This window comes from Durio zibethinus, chromosome 5 (assembly GCF_047325235.1).
Source record: "Durio zibethinus cultivar Kanyao isolate XHJ-2024 chromosome 5, ASM4732523v1, whole genome shotgun sequence".
Taxonomy (NCBI): domain Eukaryota; kingdom Viridiplantae; phylum Streptophyta; class Magnoliopsida; order Malvales; family Malvaceae; genus Durio; species Durio zibethinus.
In genome coordinates, this window is record NC_143166.1 from 5,877,308 (window position 1) to 5,901,172 (window position 23,865).

The 23,865-nt window shown below is 27.8% G+C and overlaps 1 protein-coding gene and 1 pseudogene across 1 annotated transcript; one reads left to right on the forward strand and one right to left on the reverse strand.

The window, feature by feature from the left end:
- Window positions 1-18,007: 18,007 nt before the first annotated feature.
- Window positions 18,008-19,163, forward strand: LOC111281532 (uncharacterized; annotated as a pseudogene).
- A 158-nt stretch (window positions 19,164-19,321) lies between these two features.
- LOC111282236 (proline-rich receptor-like protein kinase PERK12) lies at window positions 19,322-23,484 on the reverse strand. The gene is made up of 8 exons (XM_089761478.1): window positions 22,113-23,484; window positions 21,579-22,031; window positions 21,388-21,474; window positions 20,937-21,007; window positions 20,764-20,840; window positions 20,442-20,589; window positions 20,084-20,245; window positions 19,322-19,906 (listed from the first exon to the last, which is right to left on the reverse strand). The coding sequence occupies exons 1-8, from the start codon at window positions 22,987-22,989 to the stop codon at window positions 19,748-19,750; spliced, it is 2,034 nt and encodes a 677-aa protein (XP_089617604.1). The 5' UTR covers window positions 22,990-23,484; the 3' UTR covers window positions 19,322-19,747.
- Window positions 23,485-23,865: the final 381 nt, after the last annotated feature.

A 23,865-nucleotide genomic window follows, 5' to 3' on the forward strand; every position in this document is an offset into this window, starting at 1 on the left:
ATTCCAAAAATGAATTTTCTATATGTTAAAAAACTTTCTGGACATCCATTTGCGAAAACCTTCAACACAGTCTAAAAACATATTTTTGGAAGGCTCAAATCATCATTCTAAATCGCACCCCTAAACTTAAAATCCTAGATTTTTGAAAACTAAACACAAAATCAAATGAAAAAACAAAAAAAAAAATGATTTACCTATAATTCTAAGCTATTTAACATCAAAATCAAGATTGGAGCATGATTTTGAGCTGAATCCTTAAAAGGTTTAAGGTTTCAATGAAATAGAAAAGAACAAGGTGTAGGGTGTTTGGTTTTTTATGAAATTAGTGTTTTAGTTTGAGGTGTGAAAAAAAAAAAAAGGATGGGTGTTAATAGTAGTGGGGTGTAAAGACAGAAAATGAGAGTATAAATAGTCCTTTCTTTAAGAAAAACATGGACTCAAATTTTTACTTTATGCATGTCATTATTAACTAAAAATATATATGTATGTAGTTGCAAATTAAATTTTTTGTTCATAATTAATAATATTAATGATGAATTAATGAATAGTGAGTATAATTTTTTATAATTTTTTAATAAAAATAACGATCACTGAAAATTTATCAATTAATTTGTATATAATGTATGCATTTCATTCTCACATCTTATATAAACAAATTAAATTCATATCCATTAGTTTAATTAATTTATGTTTCTAAACATAGTTAAGAAATATTAAGATACATAATTAAAAAATAAAACTAAAAAAAAAAGCCAAAAAAAAAAAAAAAGAAAACAAGACAAATTAGGTTGTCATATGAACTTCTTACTTAAAAATAGCAACGGGTCGAGAAATGTGAGTTTTTCTCCCCCCGATTCTAATTTGACTCTTTAATAATTCAAGCCCACTCCGATTAAAACTTAGTATCCAATTATTATTTTTTTATACATGATCTTGATTCGACATATATATTTATACTCACATTTGACTTGATTTGATCCGAAATGAATTTAATAATTTGAATTTAGTATGATATTTATAAAATTATTGTTTTTTAAAATAAGTTATATTTAAATTATATATAAATGTAGTATTTTTATTTAATTAATATATTAAATAATAACTTTATTAATATAATACATATATAAATATTAAACTAAATAAATAATAAAAATATATTTTTATTTATATACGAAGAAGGTTCGAGGTAGAACACTCCAAACTCACCTTTGACTTGACCATAATTTTCAAAAAAGAAAATATCATCTCGATTCTAATTGATCTCAGTTTTCAAAAAAATCATCCAAATCGAAATAGATCGAAACCCATTGAATATAATTTGTTTTGTTATCTTTACCTCCGATAAACAATTTTTTTACAAATTTTATTTAATACAAAAAGAAAAAAAACAAAAAATAAAAAAATAAAGATAATGGCCCAAAAAAAAAAACCAAATAGAGATGCCACGTGGACACCTATATTGACCATTTATCTTTCCAAACATAATTAAAAATACTAAAATATACAATAAAAAAAAAAAAAAACAAAGAAAGCTAAAACTAGAAAAAAGGGTAAAAGTAAAAAAGAAAATAAAAAGTAGTGTCACATGGACACCTTCATTTAAAGATGGCAACAAGTCAAGTCAATATGGATTTAAGCTTGTGTCACACTGTGCAGGTTCGGAAACCCGACCACTAGACAAAAATACAATAAGCTTTTTTAAAAAAATATGAAAACTGATGAATCATCACCAATCTTTTTTTATGGTATGATTGACCATATAAAAAGTTTATCCTTTTAATAAAACATTAACTCATGTTTAAAATTTAATAAAAAAATATTTTGGTCTTCGAAAATAAAGTTGGATTCAGGAGTCGGGTTACACGTAAGGAAAAATTAGTCCACAATGTTCGTTGAAAATGGTACCAATTGATTCCATGAAAAAACGAATGTTTGCAAATTAATTCCCTAATTTTATTTGTTCATTCCAAAAATCGAATCTTTTTAAATTTTATGTCTTGAAAACAAATCTTGAAAAAAAAAATAAAATTATTTATTTTGGATCAAGATGAAAAATCCTATATCTCGAAATACTTCCTTCATTCCCATATATTTATGCAGAATTTCAAAAATGTCTCTAACTTTAGAAGTTTTCAAAAATGTCCTTAACTTTAGGTGGTCAATCATACCTTAATCTTATTTTAAAGTGTGATTGGCTACCTAAAAAATTTATCATTTTAATAAAACATTAAATTAAGTTTAAAATTTAATAAAAAGATATTTTGGTCTTTGAAAATAGAGTTGGGTTCAGGAGTCAATTACGCATGAAGAATAATTAACACCCCATAGCACTAGTCAATTACGCATGAAGAATAATTAACACCCCATAGCACTAGTTAAAAACGGTACTAATCGATTGTATGAAAAATTGAGTGTTTGCAAATTAATTCCCCAATTTTATTTATTCATTCCAAAAATCAAATCTTTTTAAATTTTATGTCTTGAAAACAAATCATTTTTATTCTTGAAGAAAAAATAAAACCATTTATTTTGGATCAAAATGAAAAAATCCTAAATCTCGAAACACTTCTTTTACTCCTCTATATTTAAGTAGAATTCAAAAATGTCGCTCACTTTAAGAGTTTTCAAGATGCCTTACAAAATCAAGGTAATATTTTGCATAAATAATGACCATTGAGAATCTCACTATATTTAAGCTAGATCTCAATGATTATTTTTACTTGAAATATTATCTTATTTTATTTATTATTATTATTTAAACATTTCTTAAAACATTTTATTCATGAAATGTATGACCGATGCATGACCATAATGATATATAGTATATGCATGACAGTCAAAGAGATAATGACAAATATAAATGCATGAATACAATGACAATTCAAAATTGCTAATGCATATAAGAATTTATTAAAATTAAATACAAATGTATAAGAGTGGGTTTAGGGCTAGCTTTTAGGGTTTTGGTTAGGGTTTAAGGTTTGGTTGGGGTTCAGAGGTTTGGCATTAGTGTTTAAGGGTTTGATTTGGTTTAGTTTAGGGTTAGTTCAATTTATATTTAGGGTTTTGGGGTTGATTAGGGTTTAAGGGTTTTGGGGTTGGTTCAGTTTGGATGTGCGGTTGGTTAGGGTTTGAAGGTTTGGGTTAGTTTGATTAGGTTCGATTTAGTTTAGGTTTAAGGTTTAAAGGTTGGTTTGGGGTTTAAAGATTTAGGTTAGGTTTTAAGGGTTTGGGTTAATTTAAGGTTTAAAGGTTGGTTTAGGGTCTAGGTTTAGCTAAGCCATGGATGGGGGCTAAACCGAAACCTTTAAAGCTATTCAATCATTCTTTGTGTTGGCCAAACATATGGGACTATGTATCCACCATTTTCATTAAACAAAAACACATAAAAATAAGGTTAAATCCTTTTAGAAAATTCACTCATTCAACACTTGTATCCTTTGAAAACTTTATCAAACACATAGAAAATATAAAAATCTAACTAAAAACACAAGCAGACAAACATGAAATGTCAACTTTTTGGCCATGAATGAAATTGAAAATCTTGGCCAAGCAATGAAAATTCTAGGTCGAGAGCTTTCCATAGCTCCTTTACAATTATTCTATCATTTTTCTTAGTTAAACTATACATTAAACATTTAAAAAACTACCTTGTAAAAGCCTTTTATTATTAAAAGATTTTTATCAAACATGTAAGAAACTACCAATAAATAACATGTTAGAAACATTCATATTAGCCAAACAACCAACATAGTTCCTAAAAGTAGTAAACTTCATACACGTAACAATCAATACAACTACATTCACAACATAATACATCAATTCAAGCAACTAAATAATATGAACAAGCCAATAGAAGGTTCAACTATAGTATAAAAGCATTAATGGCTGCCACAATGGTGGACTTATTAATGTTTCTTGATCTTTTTTATTTCAAACTATACCATTGATTTGGTTAATTGAATTTGTTAGATCAAAAATGAAATATGGATGAAAATAATTATGGAAAAAGTTGTTCCTTTTTGAAAACTCGCAAAAATCAAAGAAAACTTATATAAAAGAATATGAAGTTGCAAGAGAATGCATGGAAGTCAGGATAAAAGATTATACCTTTAAAGCTTCTTTTAAAATTTTTTTTTCACTTTTTCCTCCTTTTCACACCAGTTTTTAGCTGCCTCTTTCTTTTTCCAACCTTATATGATGAACTTAAAGGCCAAGTTAAAATCTCCTAACCTTTTGATCAAAGTTCATCCAAAGGCTAGTATTATTCTCCTACAAGTTTATTTATCAAGCAACCACCTTTGACCCTAAAATTTAAACCCCTGAAAGATCAATGGCCCATAATGAATTTAATACAAAATGTGACTCTTAGTGCAACTAACTTGATAGGAAAATACTATTTTGCCCCATTAATATTTTTAGCCCTTTTGCATGATTTTCTTAAAGGCATATGATCTTATCTTTGTTATTGTGATTTTAATGTACCAAAATTCATAAAATAATATCTAACTATAATCTAGAGCTTTTTGTGAAAACCCAATCTTTAAAATGTTAAATTACAAAAAAACCCTTAAAAGAGCATTTTAGTTATTTTAACCATTCCAAGATATGATCAAACTTTTTAATGCATCAAAAATCATGATAAATTATTTTGAGCTTTTCGTAAAAAAATCACATTTTAAAAGTTAAATTATAAAAATACCCCTAAAAGATATTTTAGTAATTTCAACTCTTTTGAGGTGTGATCCGAGTTTTTTAATATATCAAAATCATGAAATAATATCAAAACATAATTTAAAGCTTTTTCACAAAAAAAATGATATCGAAAGGGTCAAATTACGAAAATACCTTTAAAGAGTATTTTGGTAATTTCAATCATTTTGGGGTGCGATAAGAGTTCTCTATACATTAAAAAGCATGAAATAATATTAAAACATAATTTGAAGTTTTTTCACGAAAAACTAACATTAAAAAGGTTAAATTATAAAAATACCCCTAAATGTTATTTTGTAATCTTATTCTTCCGAGGTGTGATTATGGCTCTTGGTACATCAAAATCACAAAATTGTTAACTCATGCCTAAACAATCCTATTCAATTGTGAATTATAAGAGTTGACCCGAGTTTGACCAATTTTATCTAGGTTTAACTTTGTTTGACTAGGTTTGACTAATGGGCATTTGGGGTAACTTGATCCTAAATTCAATTTTGAAAATTTGTTAATCTTAAGTAAATATTGGTCATGAATTGAGTCTGATTTTAAAGGTCTCATAACTGGCTAGAATTTGTCTTTACAATATTAGGTGTCTATAGCTTGTTTCAACACCAACCCTGTTCTTTAATAATTTTATCCAACTCTAACTTGATATCGAATTTTGTTTATGCACAACATATATATGTGTAACACATATTCGATCTGACTTGACACAAATTTATTAATATAATACATATATATATAAATATAAAACCAAAAAAATAATAAAAAATATATTTTTTTATACATATCTTTGCTAAAGCACATTAAATATGCCTTCGACCCAACTACAATTTTCAAAAAGTAAAACCACTCCACTCAATCGAATCCTAATTTAAAAAATCGTTACTATTGGATTGGGACGAGTTGAAACCCGTCAAAAATAGATTATTTTATCACCCCAAGCTTCATTGACTCATTTTTTTACAAATTTATCCAATTAAAAGAAGACAAAAGTGTAAAAAACAAATTAAATAAGGAAAAAAAAAGAAGCCAAATGAGAAGTGTGACATGAACACTTTCATTGGTTTCATTTTCTTAAAAAATTTAATGTATAAATTTAAAAAACTAAAATACTAGAAAAATGCCAAAAAAAAAAAATGCCAAACCTAAGTGCCACGTCGACAACTTCATTGGTATTCTTTTTTAAAAAATAATATAATTAAAAAAGAAAAATAAATGAAAAAAATAAGAAAAAAAACTTAATCAATAATTTGAAACTAACCCACTTAATTAAAAAAATCCAAACATAATTAATAAATATTAAAATAAAAAGTTAAAAAATAATAAAAAATAAAAGAAAACTAAAACTAAGACTGAAAAAATAAAAAGGAAACATGGCTAAAGTAAAAAAGGAAAACAAAAAAGTAAAATTGAGTTGCCACATGAACACCTTTGTTTAGAAATGTCAATGAGTTGAGTGTAGAGTTTAAGCTTGCCCTAACATCGATCCACTTCATTAATAATTCTATTCAATTTCAACTTCAACCTAGTACATATTTATGCTATATGCATTTGACAATATTTGATTCAAAATTAATTCAATAATTTCAATTTAGTATAATGTTCATTAATATATATTTTTAATATAAATTACATCTTAATTATATATAAATATAGTCTTTTTATTAAATTAATGTATCAAAAATAAATTTTATTAATAATACTTATATATAAAACAAGAACAAAGTTATATAATTAAAACGTAAAAACAAAAAATATAAAGGATTATAAAATTAAAAAAATTAATCAATAATATCAAATAAACCCTACCTTAAAATTAAAAAAAAGGAAAATATATATTATATATTAAAATGGAAAAAAAAAGGAAGAAAGGAAGAAAAAAGTAAAAAATAAAAAATAAAAAAATGCAAATGTGGTGTTAACACATGGCACTCTAAATGATGGTCAAAGTTTGAGTCAAAATGAATAAAATTTATTTTATGGATAACACCTCAAATTTAAATTTCAAAATTTATTTATATTCTTTGCACCTTAAACCTTTAAAATTACACTTTCTTTATTATCCTCATCCATCATTTACACCTAAATCCCTAAAACTATTTCCTTTCTTCTTTCCTTCAATTCTCATTTAAATCAAAGCTTGAAATTATCAATTTTAGGACAAAATCAATAGTTCCAACTTATCCATTACAATATAGAAGTAATTTATTTATAATATTTGAATGATTTAATGTGTTTTATGGTTTGCTATTTGTGTTTTTTTATTTAATAAAATTATGACCTACAGAAATGATTTTTTGTATGCCTTTACAAGTTTTCGAATTTAAAAGATTTTGAATATGAAAATAAAAAAAACTTTTAAAAATTTATAAAAATGCAAATTTGGGAAGTTTAAAGACTCAACTATCAAATACTCAACTAATTCATTCAAAAAATTTCAATAATTTAACAATTTCGCATATAATGAAATGATGTGGGGTTTAGGGGTTAGGGTTAGGTTTAGGACTTAGGGTGTAAGGCTTAGGGTTTTGAAACTAAAGTTTACAAGTTTCTAAATTTGTATATTTGAAAATTTTAAAGAGTTTCTTAAAAAGTGTATATGAAAAATTTAAAGAGTTTTTGAATATAAATTTCAAAAGGGTTTTTAAATTTTCAAAAAGTACAAATCCTAAAGGTTTTTAAACTTTTTGGATATCCATTTCTGAAACCACTATAAACCAAAAATAAGTGAAGTTAAAGGGTAATCTGTCAAAAGTTAATTAAGTAATTTCATATAAAGTATTTTTATAATAAAAAAAATTAGGTGTAAAGAAAAAAAAATAAAAGTGTAAATAAAAGCTCCCAAACTTGAACTTAGTTTGATAATTATGGAACTAAGTTCAAGTTCAAATAGCTCCATTTATTAAGAATTCGTTTGGAATCAGTTACACATCTAATTGGAGGGTATTGCTATAAAATATGTGCCAATTGCACTAATCACCCGTCTGGGTGTTAATGGAGTGGTGCGCTTTGTGAGTTTTAGCTATCAATGAAATTTCGTCTAGTGGCCAATTGGTCACATTTTTTTATTCCATTTTTACCCTTTACATAATATTGTAATTTCTAAAAATATTTTTTCTTTATATTTTTATTCTTTTTCCATTTTATTTTTTATTTAAAAATAATAAAATAAATTTATTAATATAATATAATAAAAAATTTATTTGATATATTACTTTTTATTAATTTTTAATTATTTATTAATAAAATTATTATTTGATATAAATTACTTTAATAATTTTTTAGTTATTTATTAATTTTATAAATGTTAAATCATTTAAAATTTTTGCTATATATAAATTTTATTTTAATACCCTTAATAATTATTTTTTATTATTTTTGCTATAATTCACTTTATTGTCACAGTTACTTTTGTATCCAAACACATACCTCATCATAAAATTTATTCAATGTTACAAATAACTAATTTCAATTCCACCACTACTTTTAATTTCATTGGATTCAATCTCACCGTTTCTCCAAATTATCTCTAAAGGAATTGAATTTGAACATCTTAATGTTTGATTTGATGGACTTGTAAGCTTATTTAATTTTTTCATTTTAATATATATTATTATTATTATTTTAATTATAAAATTATAATTTTATGTTTAAAATATAATATTTTGGACTTTAAAGTTTTGTTTGCCTGTTTTCTGGTCAACTAATTTTTTTAAAATTTAATTTTTAAGCTTTTAATATTTGATTAATCCCTATATAAATGCTAAAGAGTGTTTTATAAACCATTGTTATTTATAGAAAAATTAGAATAAAAATATTTTTTCTTAAATTTACTATAAATGAATAATATAAAAGTGACACTTAAGAAAAAAAGGTGTTGAATTTCTTTTTTTTTTTTAATTTTCTCCAAACGCCTACCTTATACCATATTGAAAACAATATATAGCACAATTTTAAATAGGGAGGATCAATTAACACAAAAAAAAATTTACATTTTTTTCTAATAATTGATTTTAATAGATCCAAGATATGAGATTAATCTAATTTTTTCTCTTTTACACTTGACTTTCTTATACCTTTGATATATTAAAATCAATAGTTAAAAAAATGTAAAACTTTTTAATTTTATATTGATATAAGTTAATCATTCCCCAATTTAAATAGAGTTAATATTTAATTTACCTTTGAACTAAATTTCTGTCGTACTAGCATCTAAAAAATGAAAATTCACAATTAAATACTTAATTTGTATTCAATCAAGCAAATTACCACAATAGAATAATCTATAGTATATAATTAAAACATTCCTTTTGAAAGTTACTATACTACCTCTCCAATTATTTGACATGTGTCTAAAAATACAATAATATCCATATTCTTATAATCAATTAAAATTACTATAGTACCTCTCATAATATAATTACAAAATTACTATAATACCCCCTCCTATCTTAATTACGAAAATACTTCTCTTATCATAATTAGCCAACTATAATTAAAAGTAATCTCTTAAAAATTACTATATTACCCCTTTAATTATTTAACAATTGTTTGACACATGTCCAAAAGTATAATAATACTCCTACTCTAATAATTGGCTAAAATTATTGTAATGACCATTCCACTATAATTGATAAAAATTACTATAATGCTCATTTTATCATAATTATGAAAATATTTTTCTTACCATAACTGACCAAAATTACTATAACGGTCCACTTACCATAATTACAAAATGACACGTGGCATTTTATTTGAAATTTATTATAATAATTTTATTAAATTACATATTAAAATTTACCGTAATATAAAATTAACAACATATTAAATTATTAAATATCATTGCCATTACTTCATGAAAATTACATAAAACTTATTTATTTATTAAATTACTATAATAAAATAAATCTATACAATACATTAAAAATGATCTCATAGGAAAATTACTATAATGCTACTTTAATTAATTTATTAGCAACTAACGCATGTCTAAATATATTATAATGCTTCTCCTTTTTATGATTAGCCAAAATTATTATAATACTCTCCTACCATAATTACAAAAATAACTCTAACATACTTCGTAAAAGTTATTATACTATCTTTTTATTATAATCACGGAAATACCTTCTTACCATGATTGATCATAATTACTATAATGCCCCTCCTACCATAATTAAAGGAATGCCTTTTTATCATAATTAGCCAAAATTATTAGAATGCCCATATTAAATTACATATTAAACTTTAAAAAGATATAAAATTAATTACATATGAAATTACTAACATACAAGATATAAAATTAACTATATATGAAATTAGTAATATAAGATTATTAGCATAAGAAAATTTTTAAGTTCAATTTTTTGAATTAAAAATTAAAATTTTGAAAAAATATATTTTCCTTTTTAATTTTTTTTAAATTCTTTAAATGAATATTATCCATAAAAAATAAAAATCTTTTTCTTGTTCATTTTTAGGTTCTTTTATTTAAAAATTTTTAAAAAATAAAAATCTATTTTGTTGTTTTATTCCTAAAGTAAAAATTTTAAAACTAAAAAAATAAAAAAAATCCAAAATAATTGAAATTTTGAAAAATCTAAAAAAAATAAAATTTTTAAAAAATGAGGGAAATAGGAAAAGGAAAGGAAATTGAAGGATAAAAAGAGAAAGATTGATTGTCGATTTGGTTTATTTAAGATAGATTGATGATAGATCAGCTTTCCTTCACACTTTTTTTCTTTTTTTTTCTCTTTCATTTCCCTCATGCATTTTCTCATATCATCTCTCTTTTCTTTTTTAAAAATTTTCAAGTTTTTAATTTTTAATTTTTAGATTCATTTAAAACTTTTAATTTTAAAAGTGAAAACAATTTTTTAATTTAAATATTTCTTTCAAACATGACAATGAAGCCCATAAAGTTGCTCTTACATGTAAATTAATTTGGCATTCCCTTGACACATTGCAATTTATTATTTGTCAATAAAGCCATGTCAAATTTTTATTAATGGAGTTAGTCTAATGGAATAAATTGCTTTAAAAAAAAAATACAAACTCAAGTATTTAATTGTGAATTTTATTCTCTGAATATGAATATAATAAAAAAGGTATAATTTAGGGAGTAAATTACGTATTAATGCTTTTTATATATTCTATTAGCTTTTGATTTTTTTTAACATTAAAATTTGCTAGTAAACATCAATGTTAATAAAATCTACTAAAGTTATTCCCATTTCTCAATTTCAATCACACCTAATATGAGACATAAAAAATTATTAGAGGGTTAATTAAAATAAGAAACAAATTGGATTGAGTGATTTGAAGAAAAAACTTTGGGTACTTTTTTTTTATTTGTTTAGGATACATGGCAATCAATTTTTTCTTTTTTTAAAATTTTGATATTTTATTTTTATTTTTTAATTTTCCTTTTAGTTTTAGTTTTGTTTTTTGTTTATTAATTTGCTTATTAATTTTTTTTTATTTGCATACATATTTAAAATTTTAGATTAGGAACACGTTTTGATCATTTGACAAATATAAAAAAAAAAATTAGAAATAGGCATTAAACAAATAAATTTATAATTTTTTATAATTTTATTTATTTATTTATTTGCATCATATAAATTTTAAAAAATTATGAAATAAATGATCATTGATGAAATTAAAAAAAAATTAGCAAGTGATGCTTGAAATTCCTAGGTGAGGATTTTTCTTAGAATCTTACAAGTGTTGGAAAGATTTGGAAGTATTCTAATAAAAAAATAATTTATTTACCTTTTAATAAAATATTTAGTAAAAAATATAGGTTGGTAAATTTAAAATAAAAATAGAATAAACTTATTTCTATAAAATTTTAAATTAATCTCACAACAAAGCTTCTGAATATAGGATTTTTTAATATTCTTGAAATGAGAAAATTTTTTTTTGTAATTTTATCAAAATATTGGAAAAAATCTATAAACTTTCCAATATTTCAAATAATGAAATTTAATTAATAATAAAAGATCATTTATATAAGCCCTTTTCGGATGATATAGAATTAATTAATATCATCTTTAGATGGACGTTGTGAGATTGTTAATATCTTTTCTACTCTCAATTAAATGGTAGTTTTTATCAAACAGTTATTAGTTAATAAAAAAATTTAATAAGTTATAGGGTTTAATAGGTTATTGTGAATTGGATTTTAATTGGATTGGGACATAATGAGTGGGGTTTTAATTGGATTTACAAAAAGAATGTGAGAGTTTGTCCAATGTTAGATTGTAATTAGGTGTGTTTTTATAAGTCTTGAGTTTTTATTGTTAATTATCTATAATAAAATAAAATAGAATAACAAAAATATAATAATTATTATAAATATAAAAAAAGATATAAAATAAAAAATACAAAGTTACTTTCTCTTTTCCTTTCTTTTGTTTTAAATATTTTTATAAAAAAATTTATAATCTACAAAAAATTTAAAAATCATACATTTTAATCAAATAATTAATAAAAAATAAAACACTCATAATGTAACATGAAAAAATAACAAAAAGTGGAATCTTAATATATGAAATACTATAGATTTTTAAATTTTTATAATGTTTTTGTTTATTTTGTTTATTATTTTTATATTAAAATAATTAGTTTACTCCTTGAAGACTAATTATAGTGTTAGTAATTTCAAAAACTTAAAACAAAATATTTGTTTAAGTAGCAATTCATTAACTATGCCATAAAATGATTTGCAAGATGCAGTCATATTTTTCTATTATTTATCATATGTTCTCTTTTGTTGGTATTTCAGAAGAAAAAAAATTATTGTCTATGACTATTTATTTTGTATGAAAAAGGATGTTAAGAAAACAAAATTTTCAAATCTTATTCTTATTGTAATTACATTTGAATTACTATTGCTTGATTGCGGGTTAAATATTTTTTTCACAAAAGATAACCACTGCTTCCAATAAGTTTAAAGACATAAAAAGTAAAAAAAAAAAAAAAAAAGAGAAATGAGATTTATTGACTATGGATTCATTTGGATAGATGATGAGATTTGCTTTGAACTTTTAGTAAAATTAAAAGCAGCGGTGACGATAAAATTAGATATTGTGTTAAGCATGTGAGAATATTTGAGGATTTTTTTCTTTCAATCGTTAGTTGAAAATCTCCATTGGTTTATTTGGCTCTAATGACGATTGAAGGACATGGTGCAGATGAAAAGTTTGAATCGCCTATCCAAACATTTTTCTTGCATGCAAAATATCTTAATTGCATTGCACTGACACTAAACACAAAACCAAATGGATCTTACATCTACTTAATTTTCTCAATAAAATTTAACAACGGTTCATTTTAGGTTCATCGAATTAAAAAATAAAAAAAGACTTTGACGAATTTGAAATTTAGTTTAGTTAGTTCATAAAGTCATTTTTAAAAAATAGATATATAATCAATTTGAAATTTAAATCTCAACAATTGCTACTTTTTTCCTTTGTCTTTTTATTGCAATGTCTTTTATAACAAAAAAAAAAATTCACCTATCAGGTTCAAAAATCCCAAAATGCTTTTCACACTTGCTCCACCATTCTCATTCTCATCGAAAAAATCAACACAAGTAAAACTAATTTCTTACCTGAGGCTTTTTTAGTGTTCCAACATTACTTTACTCACCAATCTTCTTACTTTATTCTCATTCTAAACCAACACATTTTCCATATTGGTTGTCTCACCTTTGATAAAACCACTAGCACTTCTATGAACCCTTCCTTCTTGAATGCATAATGAACATCATTAGTATTGTGCTTGCCTCAAAAATATTGCCATGCATCAACATACCATGTCTTCACTTCTAAATAATGATAGTCCAAAGATACATGTTTCAAACTACTTGTTTAGCTAAAGTATGGATACACATATACCGTGAATGGTTATTTAGTATCATACAAGAAGCCTAGTAAAGGAAGCAAAACAGATCGAAGAGAATGATAAAAGGTTTCGAGAGATGAAGGGTACAATATGGAAAGCATGGATGCTACTTGTGGTAAGGATAACTTTAAAGTGCTATCAAAGTTTAGTGTTTGAAGGGCTTAATAAAGATTAGGTACCACATAGGAAAAACTCATTTCCAATTACAATAATGTGGATTTGGCTTGAAAAAATATGAGCGAGCATGTTGGTTTGGAGCCATTAGAGTGCAAAAGTAGGGGTGCTTGAGGCAAAGGGACACCAATTATGAGTTTGATTTTGATTTTTAGAAAGGACTGTAAAGTAATCGGATCATCGCCAAAGATTTGAACACTCAAAATTAATGTCATTGGATTTGAGAATGTTGAACACTTCAAAGGTTGCTAGGAGGTTATTGGCCATACAGCCATAGTGGATTCCCATTGTTGTAGTAACTGCAATAAAGCAAATTAAAACTCCAAAAATTAATAACATAAATCATAAGACTTCATTTTTATTTTTAATCCTAAAATGAACTATGCATAGACAAATCTAACAGAAAGAGGTAAAAGATTGGCATTTGCTTCAGATAAAAGAAGTAAGAAGAATGAAAATAGAACTAAAAGACCCTGAATTCTCATTATTGTCAACATTTTTTTTTTTATTTTGCATCATATAACTCCAAACTAAATGAGTTTAAATTTTAATGGATTTGTTCAAAAATCATGCCAAACTTACCAAGTAATGTTTGTTTGTTGAATGTACGGTGTGTGACAAGTAATTATGATTGCAAATTTAGTTTAAATTAAGTTTAATTTGGTTTGAAAGGTTTTATATACTTTTTCATTTTTTATTATTTTAGTTCTATCCGCTTAGCCAATGCAGAATATCTTTGTTATTGCTCTTGTTGCTTTTGTTGCGAATAGTGATTCAAATCTCATAACAAATTTACTTGAAATTAGTTAGCTATTGCTTGATGGATAAGAAAACTTGCAGAAGAAGAATTCTAAAAGGAAAAAAATTCTTAATAGGTAAATTTGACTTGCAAAAGAAGAATTCTAAAATGAAAGAGATTTTTAATAGGCAAGTTTGTATGCTTATAAATAGAATGAGTCTTTATAGGTTAAGGTATGAGAAAAAGATGTAAGAGAGTTGTAAAATTTTATGGATAGACACCCTATAAGACTATTAAAGATTTACGTCTTATGGATGTGTATGAAGGCTATGTTTGTAAGTAAACTAGAAGAAACTGATAGAATCTACATAGTTATGGTTATGTAAGTAGACTAAATGAGACTGAAAGACTCCATATAGATATAGTGTATGAGTGTATATGGATATGTATTTGTTTGTGTTGAGAATACTCTATAGGACTAAATGAGATTGAGAGGGTTTATATGTATTGATTATTGAGTGGTTGATTGATATGATTTGTATATTTGTAATTCTCTACAACTAGTAGATCTTTTTTCTCATCTGTAGACGTAGGTAAGTTGGATCGAACCACGTTAATTATTATCTCTTGTGTAATTGATTGATCATTTGATTTCGTTTTCGTTGATTTGATTAGATAGAGGTTTCTTGCCTAATAGTGATATCAAAGCTGAAGGTTCAAATCATAAGAAGAGGTAAGTTTAGAAAAGCTTAATTCAAGAGAAGAGCTCAAGTTCATGTTTTAAAAATTGAAGATCAATTTGCATGAAGTGTGAAGACACACAAGAGAAGATGATTATGAAACTTTTTTATTATAGGTGAAGTTAAGCATGTCTAGTATGAAGATAAATGATTAATGAAATTTAAGTCAAGGTAAAGATTATTAGAAATAGTGACTCAAATCTAATAACAAATTTATTTGAGATTAGTTAGATATTACTTAATGGATAAGAAGACTTACTGAAGAAAAATTCTAAAAAGAAATAGATTCTTAATAGGTAAGTTTGTATACTCATAAATAAATAAAGTCTTTATAGGGTTCGGTATAAGAAAAAAATATAAAAGAGTTGTAAGGTTTTATGGGATAAATGCCCTATAAGATTACTGAAGATTTATGTCTTATTGGTGTATGAATGTTATGTTTGTGAGTAGATTAAAAAAAATTAAAAGAGTCCACACATGTATAGTACATGTAAATGGACTAAAAGAGATGCGACAGTCCACATAAAGATAGTGCATAGATGCACATAAATATGTATCTATTTGAGTTAAAAATATTTCATAGGATTAGAGGAGATTGAGAGGGTTTATGGGTAATGATTGTTGAGTGGTTGATTGATATGATTTGTATATTTGTAATTCTTTATAACTAGTGAATCTTTTTTCTCATATGTGAATATAGGTCATTTGGACTGAATCATGTTAAATTATTATCTCTTATGTGATTAATTGATCGTTTGATTTCACTTTTGCTAGTAAAATTGGATAGATACTTTTTGCCTAAAGCATTGTCATTCTTTCATATTCATCAACAAGTTAGATCTACCATGTTTCTGTAGCTTGAACATATACAAAATTTCAAATAATTTGAATATGTTTTAATACTTTATTTAAATATATCTATTTTTATGAGTTTATATTTAATATACTAACAATATATAAACTTTATACATTATCGATGAACCACATATTTATATATCATTAATAAGAAAATTTGAAAGTTGAAAAATACTTAAAAAATTGAAGTTAATTTTTATTATTTAAATTTTAAGACTTTTTATCTTTAAAAATGTATTCTTTAATGATGCGATAATTTATGATTTACTGATAATATAAAAAGTTTATATACTGTTAATATATCAAAATATAAATATTATTTTTATTAAAAATTTTAACAAAATTTTCATTGTTCAATAAACATTTATGAAACTTGAATCTAAAATATATTAATTTTTAATTAACTTTTTAGATATATTCAGTTTTTCGTCCAACTTTGTGAATCTATCAAGTTTAAATTTAGTTTTTTTTAATCAATTTTAAAGAAAAACTTTGGAAACTTAAACCTAACTTAAACTTTAGTTTTTGTTTAAATCTGCTTGCACATAAAACGTGGCAAGACCTCATTTGAACACTACTTTTGGGATGCCCAAAGTGCAATTGTAGTTGTACCAAGCTGTTAATAAGTGCGTTATGATTAAATTAGATGGTTGTTCTAATCATTAAAAGGCATAGAATCCCTACTTTGTTAAAGAAAAGGAATAAAAGCAGCATTCGACGATCAAGCAAAAGTGACCCCATTAAAGACATAAATAGTACATGGGTGGATTCGATTTGCTCAAATGCCAATGTTGAGTCCCCGCTACTTTCTCTTTCCAGAATTGCTGCAAAGCCCTCAACTTTGACCACTAATCTAAATATCTAAACCTGATTTCAATACATTTTTTTTAAAAGGCCTTATTTCAGTTTTCGATTATAAAATTATATTACGTAGGAATGATAATGAGTTAAATCGAGATAAATTTTTTTTAAATTTTATTTTGGTTTAATTTTTTAATATTTATATTTGAGCAAAATTTTATATGAAAATATTAATTTTTTAATATTTAATTTGATTCATGAATCATGATTGATTTGATTTAAAATTAATTTAATAATTTTAAGTTAATATAATATTTATATTATAAGTTAATCAGTGTATAGATATTATATATTATTAATTAATTAGATAATAATATCTTATAAAAAATTAATTTTTAAATTTTTAAAAAATTTATATTTGATGGACTATCATATATATATATTTTATAAACATTTAGTAAATAAGATGATATCATCTCATTAATGAAGTTAATCGAATAATATTACTTCATGAGCAAATTTTTTTAAAAATATTACTTTTATAAATTTATTTTAAAAATTAATATTTATTTATTAATAAGATAACATTATCTAATGTACTTATAAAATATAAAATCTATATATTAATAATATATCAAATATAAATTTATTCTAAAATTTTAATAAATTATAATTTATTAATAATATATAGCATCTATGCATGAATAGTGCATAGCATTCAGATATAAATCCAAAATTTTAAACACTCAAAAAGTCAAAAGTTATACCACTACTACATATACAAACGAGATTTCTTCTTCAAAAAAAGTGTGTAGAAACCACCCTTTCAAGAGATATTTATGTGATCAATTTTGGGTTATGGCAAAGTGCAGAGGTGTATGCGTAAAGCGTTTGGGGTTTTGGCACGCATGACTTACACCCGGAATCGACCCAATCCAATGATTGATGAATAAACAAACGCTGCCCTTAAATTACTTTGGTGTTTGCTGGAGATTGTGCCTGTCCTAATTAAGGCTCAACCAAAATCTTACTTTCTCTCTGTACAAAGCAAATGCAAGTGTCCCGTCTTCAGCATTAAATTAAAGAACAACAACAGGAACATCTTTAGTTGTCTTGTCTCTTTAATAAAGTTCCTGCTTTTTTGAACTGGAAATAACCAAGTACTTGAAGTCTTGAAAACCAATCCACATTTATACATAACCTCTTGTTACGGGCAAATGTTCTTGCTTGTTTAAAGGGTTTGCTCCATATCATCCCTTTGTCTGCCCTCAAAGAACAAGAAGCTGCAGACTCATACAAAATCGTAACCCTTTCATTCCCTGCCAAAAACTTACATTAAGTTTAAGTTCATCCATCTCCTCATCTCTTACACCAGAAAAAGGACTAAAAAATGTCGACTCAAACACAGCAGCCTCAGACACAACAACCCGTTGTCGTTTACCCAAATAGTGTGTCAGGGCAGGCATCCCCATCTCATTCTCACTCGGATGGATCCTTTGGAACAGTTTTTATAGTGCTGGCAGTAATCATTGTTTTATCAGCTATAGCTTGCTTTCTTGGAAGACTCTGTAACCGGCACATGAGCCAAACAAAACCCTCCAAGCAAAGCCAAAACCATAATTACCCTCCTAAAGAAAGGGACATAGACTTCGGGTTTGATGGGAGGATTCCTACCGCCAAACCAGCTGGCCATGGTGATCACAGCAAAGGTTTGAAAATGCCCGGAAATTGAGATCCCAGAGGGTTCAGATCAATGCCTGAACATGGGGATCCTACAGGATTTATAACGCCTGGAATTGGGGATCTCACAGGATTCAGAATGCATGGGCATGTGGACATCAAAGGTGAAACTAAGCCTGTTGATGATGAAGCGTTAAAGGCCAGTGCATGATATGGCACAAAATGAAGAAGTTCTTGGCCGGTTGTTGTTGCCACTTTATTTATCTTCTTTACTTTTGTTTTCCAAAATTTTTAGCCTCATCTAGTTTCTTATTTTGTGATCTTGCACATGTATGTATTTGCTTATATTATATTGATCTTATCATATGGCAAAGATCTAAGGGAAAACAAATCAAAATTCCATATTAATCAACAATTTCTACAATACAAGTCCGCAACATTAAATTAAAAAAAAAAAAAAAAACAAAAAAGATTGATTTTAATTTTTTGTAGAAGAAGAAAACTACAAATTTCAATCACGAATGATAAATAAGGGAAGTACACGCCATCACCGCATACACATAATCCGTACAGCCTGATAAAAATGTGACAAGAAATGTTGTAACATTCATCTAAACTCTTTTTAAACCTCAATCATGACATAAGGTTGTGACATTCATCTAATGAGCAAGGTATTTTTTTCCCAGGGGAGACGGAAAGAAATACTGACACAAGTATTTGCCATATCTTTTTTTTTTGGTTTAATAGAATCTAGATTTTACAGTGGGATCAGAAGCTTCATGAGATTATTCACTCAAAACTGAACCCATCTCCGGTTAATACCTCTAATAAGAATTTCCCTTTACAAGCTTTCCCTATGCTCAAATTATGATTCAAGGGAACTAAAGAAAAGAATCTATACATTTAAATACGACTGCTATGCACAATAACTCATTTCAACGAATGTCTCGATGGGAATTGACCCTCATTTGAAGCAATCACCACCTTAGTTCTCTGGGGCACCGCTGTACTCGCCACTATTTAGTTTAAAGGTTTGAGTTTCTGACTCGCCACTTGTGAATTCACACGAACTATACCGGGACTTCAAAAAATTGGCTGTCCATGTGATACTTCCCTGGAACTGTATTCTCCACTACATGTCAAATTCCGAGCTGTTGTCACTGCCAAGTGCCGTCCTCCTGAACATTGTAATTTCTTCACTGTACTGGCCAGAATCATAGGCAGTGCTCTGACCGAATTTCACCCCATTAGAAAGATCAGACCCTCCCTCGAAGTCCAGTGCTCTTACCACCTATAAGATGTTGAAGAACTATTCAATGTTTGACCCTTCATACTACATAGCATGACACCACAAAGATATATAAAATGTATTGAATATATCTTTTTTCCACTAAGCATGAAAAGTGAAAAACCAAAAACAAATAGCGGCAGCAGAGACAGGTAAACGGATGACGTTTATTAACATTACAAGCGTCATGCGAGGCCGCTTTGGAGCAGAATGCCTAACACATGCAGCAGCTGCCTCAATCATCCTATACATCTCACTCTCTACGTAACGCTTTTTAAGCCGTGGATCAATTAATTCACCAAAATCGCCAGTTTCAAGTGCTTGAATGAGGAGTGGTCGTGCCTGCCAAAATTATGATAATATTTCTCAATTGGAAGCAAAGAAAAACAAAATCTTAGGGCGACTCATAAAGACATCATTTTAGTATTACAGTATTTCTCTTTTTCTTTTTTGGTATTTCAGTTTGAAATTTCACAAATATGTTAAAGTAGAAACACTTTCAAGAGTTAATCTAACTGAGGATTTTATGAAAAGTTACCCATTCGACCAAACTCTCATCCCCCAAAGGCTGAGTTGAATCAACGGGTTTTCGCCCTGTTATAAGTTCTAGAAGCACAACTCCAAATGAGTAAACATCTGATCTATCCGTCAGCTTCCCACTTGATGCATACTCTGGTGCCAGGTACCTGAAAGGCAAATGAATCACCAATAAAAGATTAATTATTCATGCATAATCTTTACTCTATAATTAGTATAAGAGCTTACAAAGTCGGCAGATAGAGAGGCAAAAGGAAAGTTGGAGAAAAACAGATGAATTCCAACCCCATAAAAGAGCCTCGACTGATGAAAACATGACATACCCGAATGTCCCCATGACTCGAGTTGAAACATGGGTCTGAGTAGTGTCGTTAAGTCTTGCAAGTCCAAAGTCTGCAACCTGTATTGTAATGTTAGCCTTCAAAAATAGGATCGAGAAAAAAACTTTTCCCAAGTTGCATGAGTGAACTTGACAAAGGATATAAGATTCACTTGCCTTAGCTACAAAATCATCTTCCAGCAGAATGTTTGCTGACTTAATGTCCCTGTGGATAATTTTTGGATGACCTATAAATAGATCACATAGTAAGGAAGGTAAGAAACACTAATCAGATGAATAGAAATATTAGTACCAGTTGAGTTTTTAAAGGATGGCCTTATAATTTCAATCACACAAGTCATCAACGACATACAGGGGTCAAAAGGACTCAGAATGGCAAAGTAGGAACTTGAATTCAAACTAGGACATCCAAATTAAAAATGGAAAATTAAAGGCTACAGCTAAGATCACATAGGAGTTGCATAAAGTTTAAGAATTGAAAAGGGAAACAAGATAGTGATTCTGACATGTGAATGCCTATACGTTTCTCTCAAACAGAAATGTATATTGAGAGAGAATTGAAGAGAAGGAGAGGGTAATTTGTCAGAATGCTTGAAGAGATACGTACAATCTTCATGTAAATATGCCAAACCCTTAGCAGCCCCTACAGCAATTTTGACTCTTTTGGCCCATTCTAGCACTGGCATTTCTTTAGCTGATGCACAATGAATATTTCACAATATTAGAACATAGTACAATTTTTTTTGGGGGGGGAGGGTGGTGGGGAGGACTGGGGGTGCAGGGAAATAACCATCTTACCTTGCAAATGATGTTCAAGGGTTTTATTTGGAACAAATTCATAGATTAGTAATCTTTGATTTTCAGCAATACAATATCCAACCAAGGAGACCAAATGTTTATGATGAACACGGCTAATAATCTCAACTTCGGCCCGGAATTCTCGCTCCCCTTGTCCACTACCTGCTTTTAACTGCTTAACAGCCACAATTCTCCCATCTGGCATCCATCCCTTATAAACACATCCAAACCCACCCTCACCAATAACGTTCTGACGAGCAAATCCATTGGTCATTTCCATCAACTCTTCATAGGTGAAAAATGTCTTAGAACCAGCTACAATACCCGAGTCAGGACCATGGTAGTTCTGTCCTCTTTGACTCCCAAAACTGTTTACCATATTTGATTGTTGGCCATGAAGTTTAGAATTATAATAGGCGGCATCTTTTTGGGCAGAATGTCCCATATATGCATCTGCATAACTAAGATAAATGTTAAATTAAACAGAAAGAACTAAACTAAAACCACAAAAAATAAGATAGTCAAACTTTTTACCTGAACTCACTGCAAAGTTGGCAGGTGGTGGCATGTAATTAGCATAGGGACTTGGTTGTCTCTTTTTCCTTCTCCTTGTAAAGAAAAACAAGGCAACGAATGCAATGATAAAAACACCCGCCACTGCCAAACCAATCACAACTTTATAGCGAGGGCTGTTTAGGCTGTTATTACTAGAGCTTCCTGATTGGGAAGATCCATCACTTGAGTTAGAGGGACTCTTGGGTGGGCTTGGTGCAGGAGGAGCTAGTGCTTGAGGAGAAAAACCAGGTGATGATGTAATAGATCCATTTATTGATGGAGGTGAAGGTGTTGACTGGGAGTTTGCTGAAGGTGGTGATTTTGAGGTTTTAGTAGAAGGTGGGGGTGGTGAAGTACTACTTTCTGATGAGTCGGGAGGATCAGAAGGAGAAGGAGGAGCAGATTTTTCTGGTGAAGATTTTGATGATTCCCGAGAAGGGCTGCTTGAAGTTGGTGGTGATTGCTGCTTAGGAGGGCTAGGAGGTGACCCGGATGATGATGGTGGTAATAATTGTGGAGAACTTTCCGCTGATGGTGGCGACGGTACCTTAAGAGGGGGTGACATTTTTTGTTGTGGTGGTGGTGGGGGTGGTGAGGTTTCAGGTGGCTCTGAGTCTGAAGGAATTGAAGATGATTCCTCATCTGAAGAATCATCAGGAGGGGAAGAGTCTGATGAATCTGAACTTGGAGAGGGTGCTGGTGTTGAATTATCATCTCCTGATTGCTGTAAACTCCCTGAAAGAGGACTGCCATAGTCATCATCAGAGCTTGAGTCGTCTGGAGTAGGAGAAGAGCCGGATGAATCCTCTTCACTTTCGGAAGAAGTATCAAGTGGCTGCTCCTCCGAGTCCGACATCCTCCTTCCTCTATGGTCAAACTTATATATGTTGAATCCTGCTCTGTTTCTTTTCCTATTTGAATCTCGATTAGAATTCTACAATGTTCCTACAGTAAATGAAAAACTATCTTTCTTCTATGTTCAAATGATTAAAATGACAGAGCTAAATATTCAAAACACTAAAATCCTGTCCTATGTTAAAATGTTGGCCTAATGTCAAAAACTTATGTTTTTGTTTTCTATATCCTTCCAAATCCCTCTCAATCCCTTTCCCTTTCATCAAACTACTTGGCATTGCCTGATAACATGAACCATTTTAATACACAATCTGCAAGTATAATCAATTGAAACCCTTTTTTGAACGCCCGAAAGAAAACCAAAAAGAAAAAAAATCACATCAAAATGAGAAAAAAATGGTGGCAAAACTCCTGAAAACAAAGATATTCAAAGGTTCAAAAGAGAAAATGAAAGAGAGAATCCATGGAACATCAACCATAAGGAATTCTCTGCTTTACTTTTTTAAGGAAAATTTTGTATATCTAATAGTTTTAGGCGCTATGGTTTCCGTTGGTCCCAACACGCGCTCTTCTTTTTTTGAGATCAATCCGGCTTGAGTTTCGGGTTACCGCGCAACTTAAACGGGCTGCTTGCGTTCGAAACTGGCCCAGTACCCGCTCCAGTTTATATCTTTTTGTCTGGTTAGGGGTGTCGAATGGGTTGACGGTCCATGACATAATATAATTCTACATGATATATATCTGTTTGACATAATTTGCAGTTAAGTAATCAGAATGAGTCAAATATATATATATATATATATATGTGTGTAGCACAATCCTTTAAAAATAAAAGTCATGTCAATAAGTGACACATGGGTTAACACGATATGAGTTA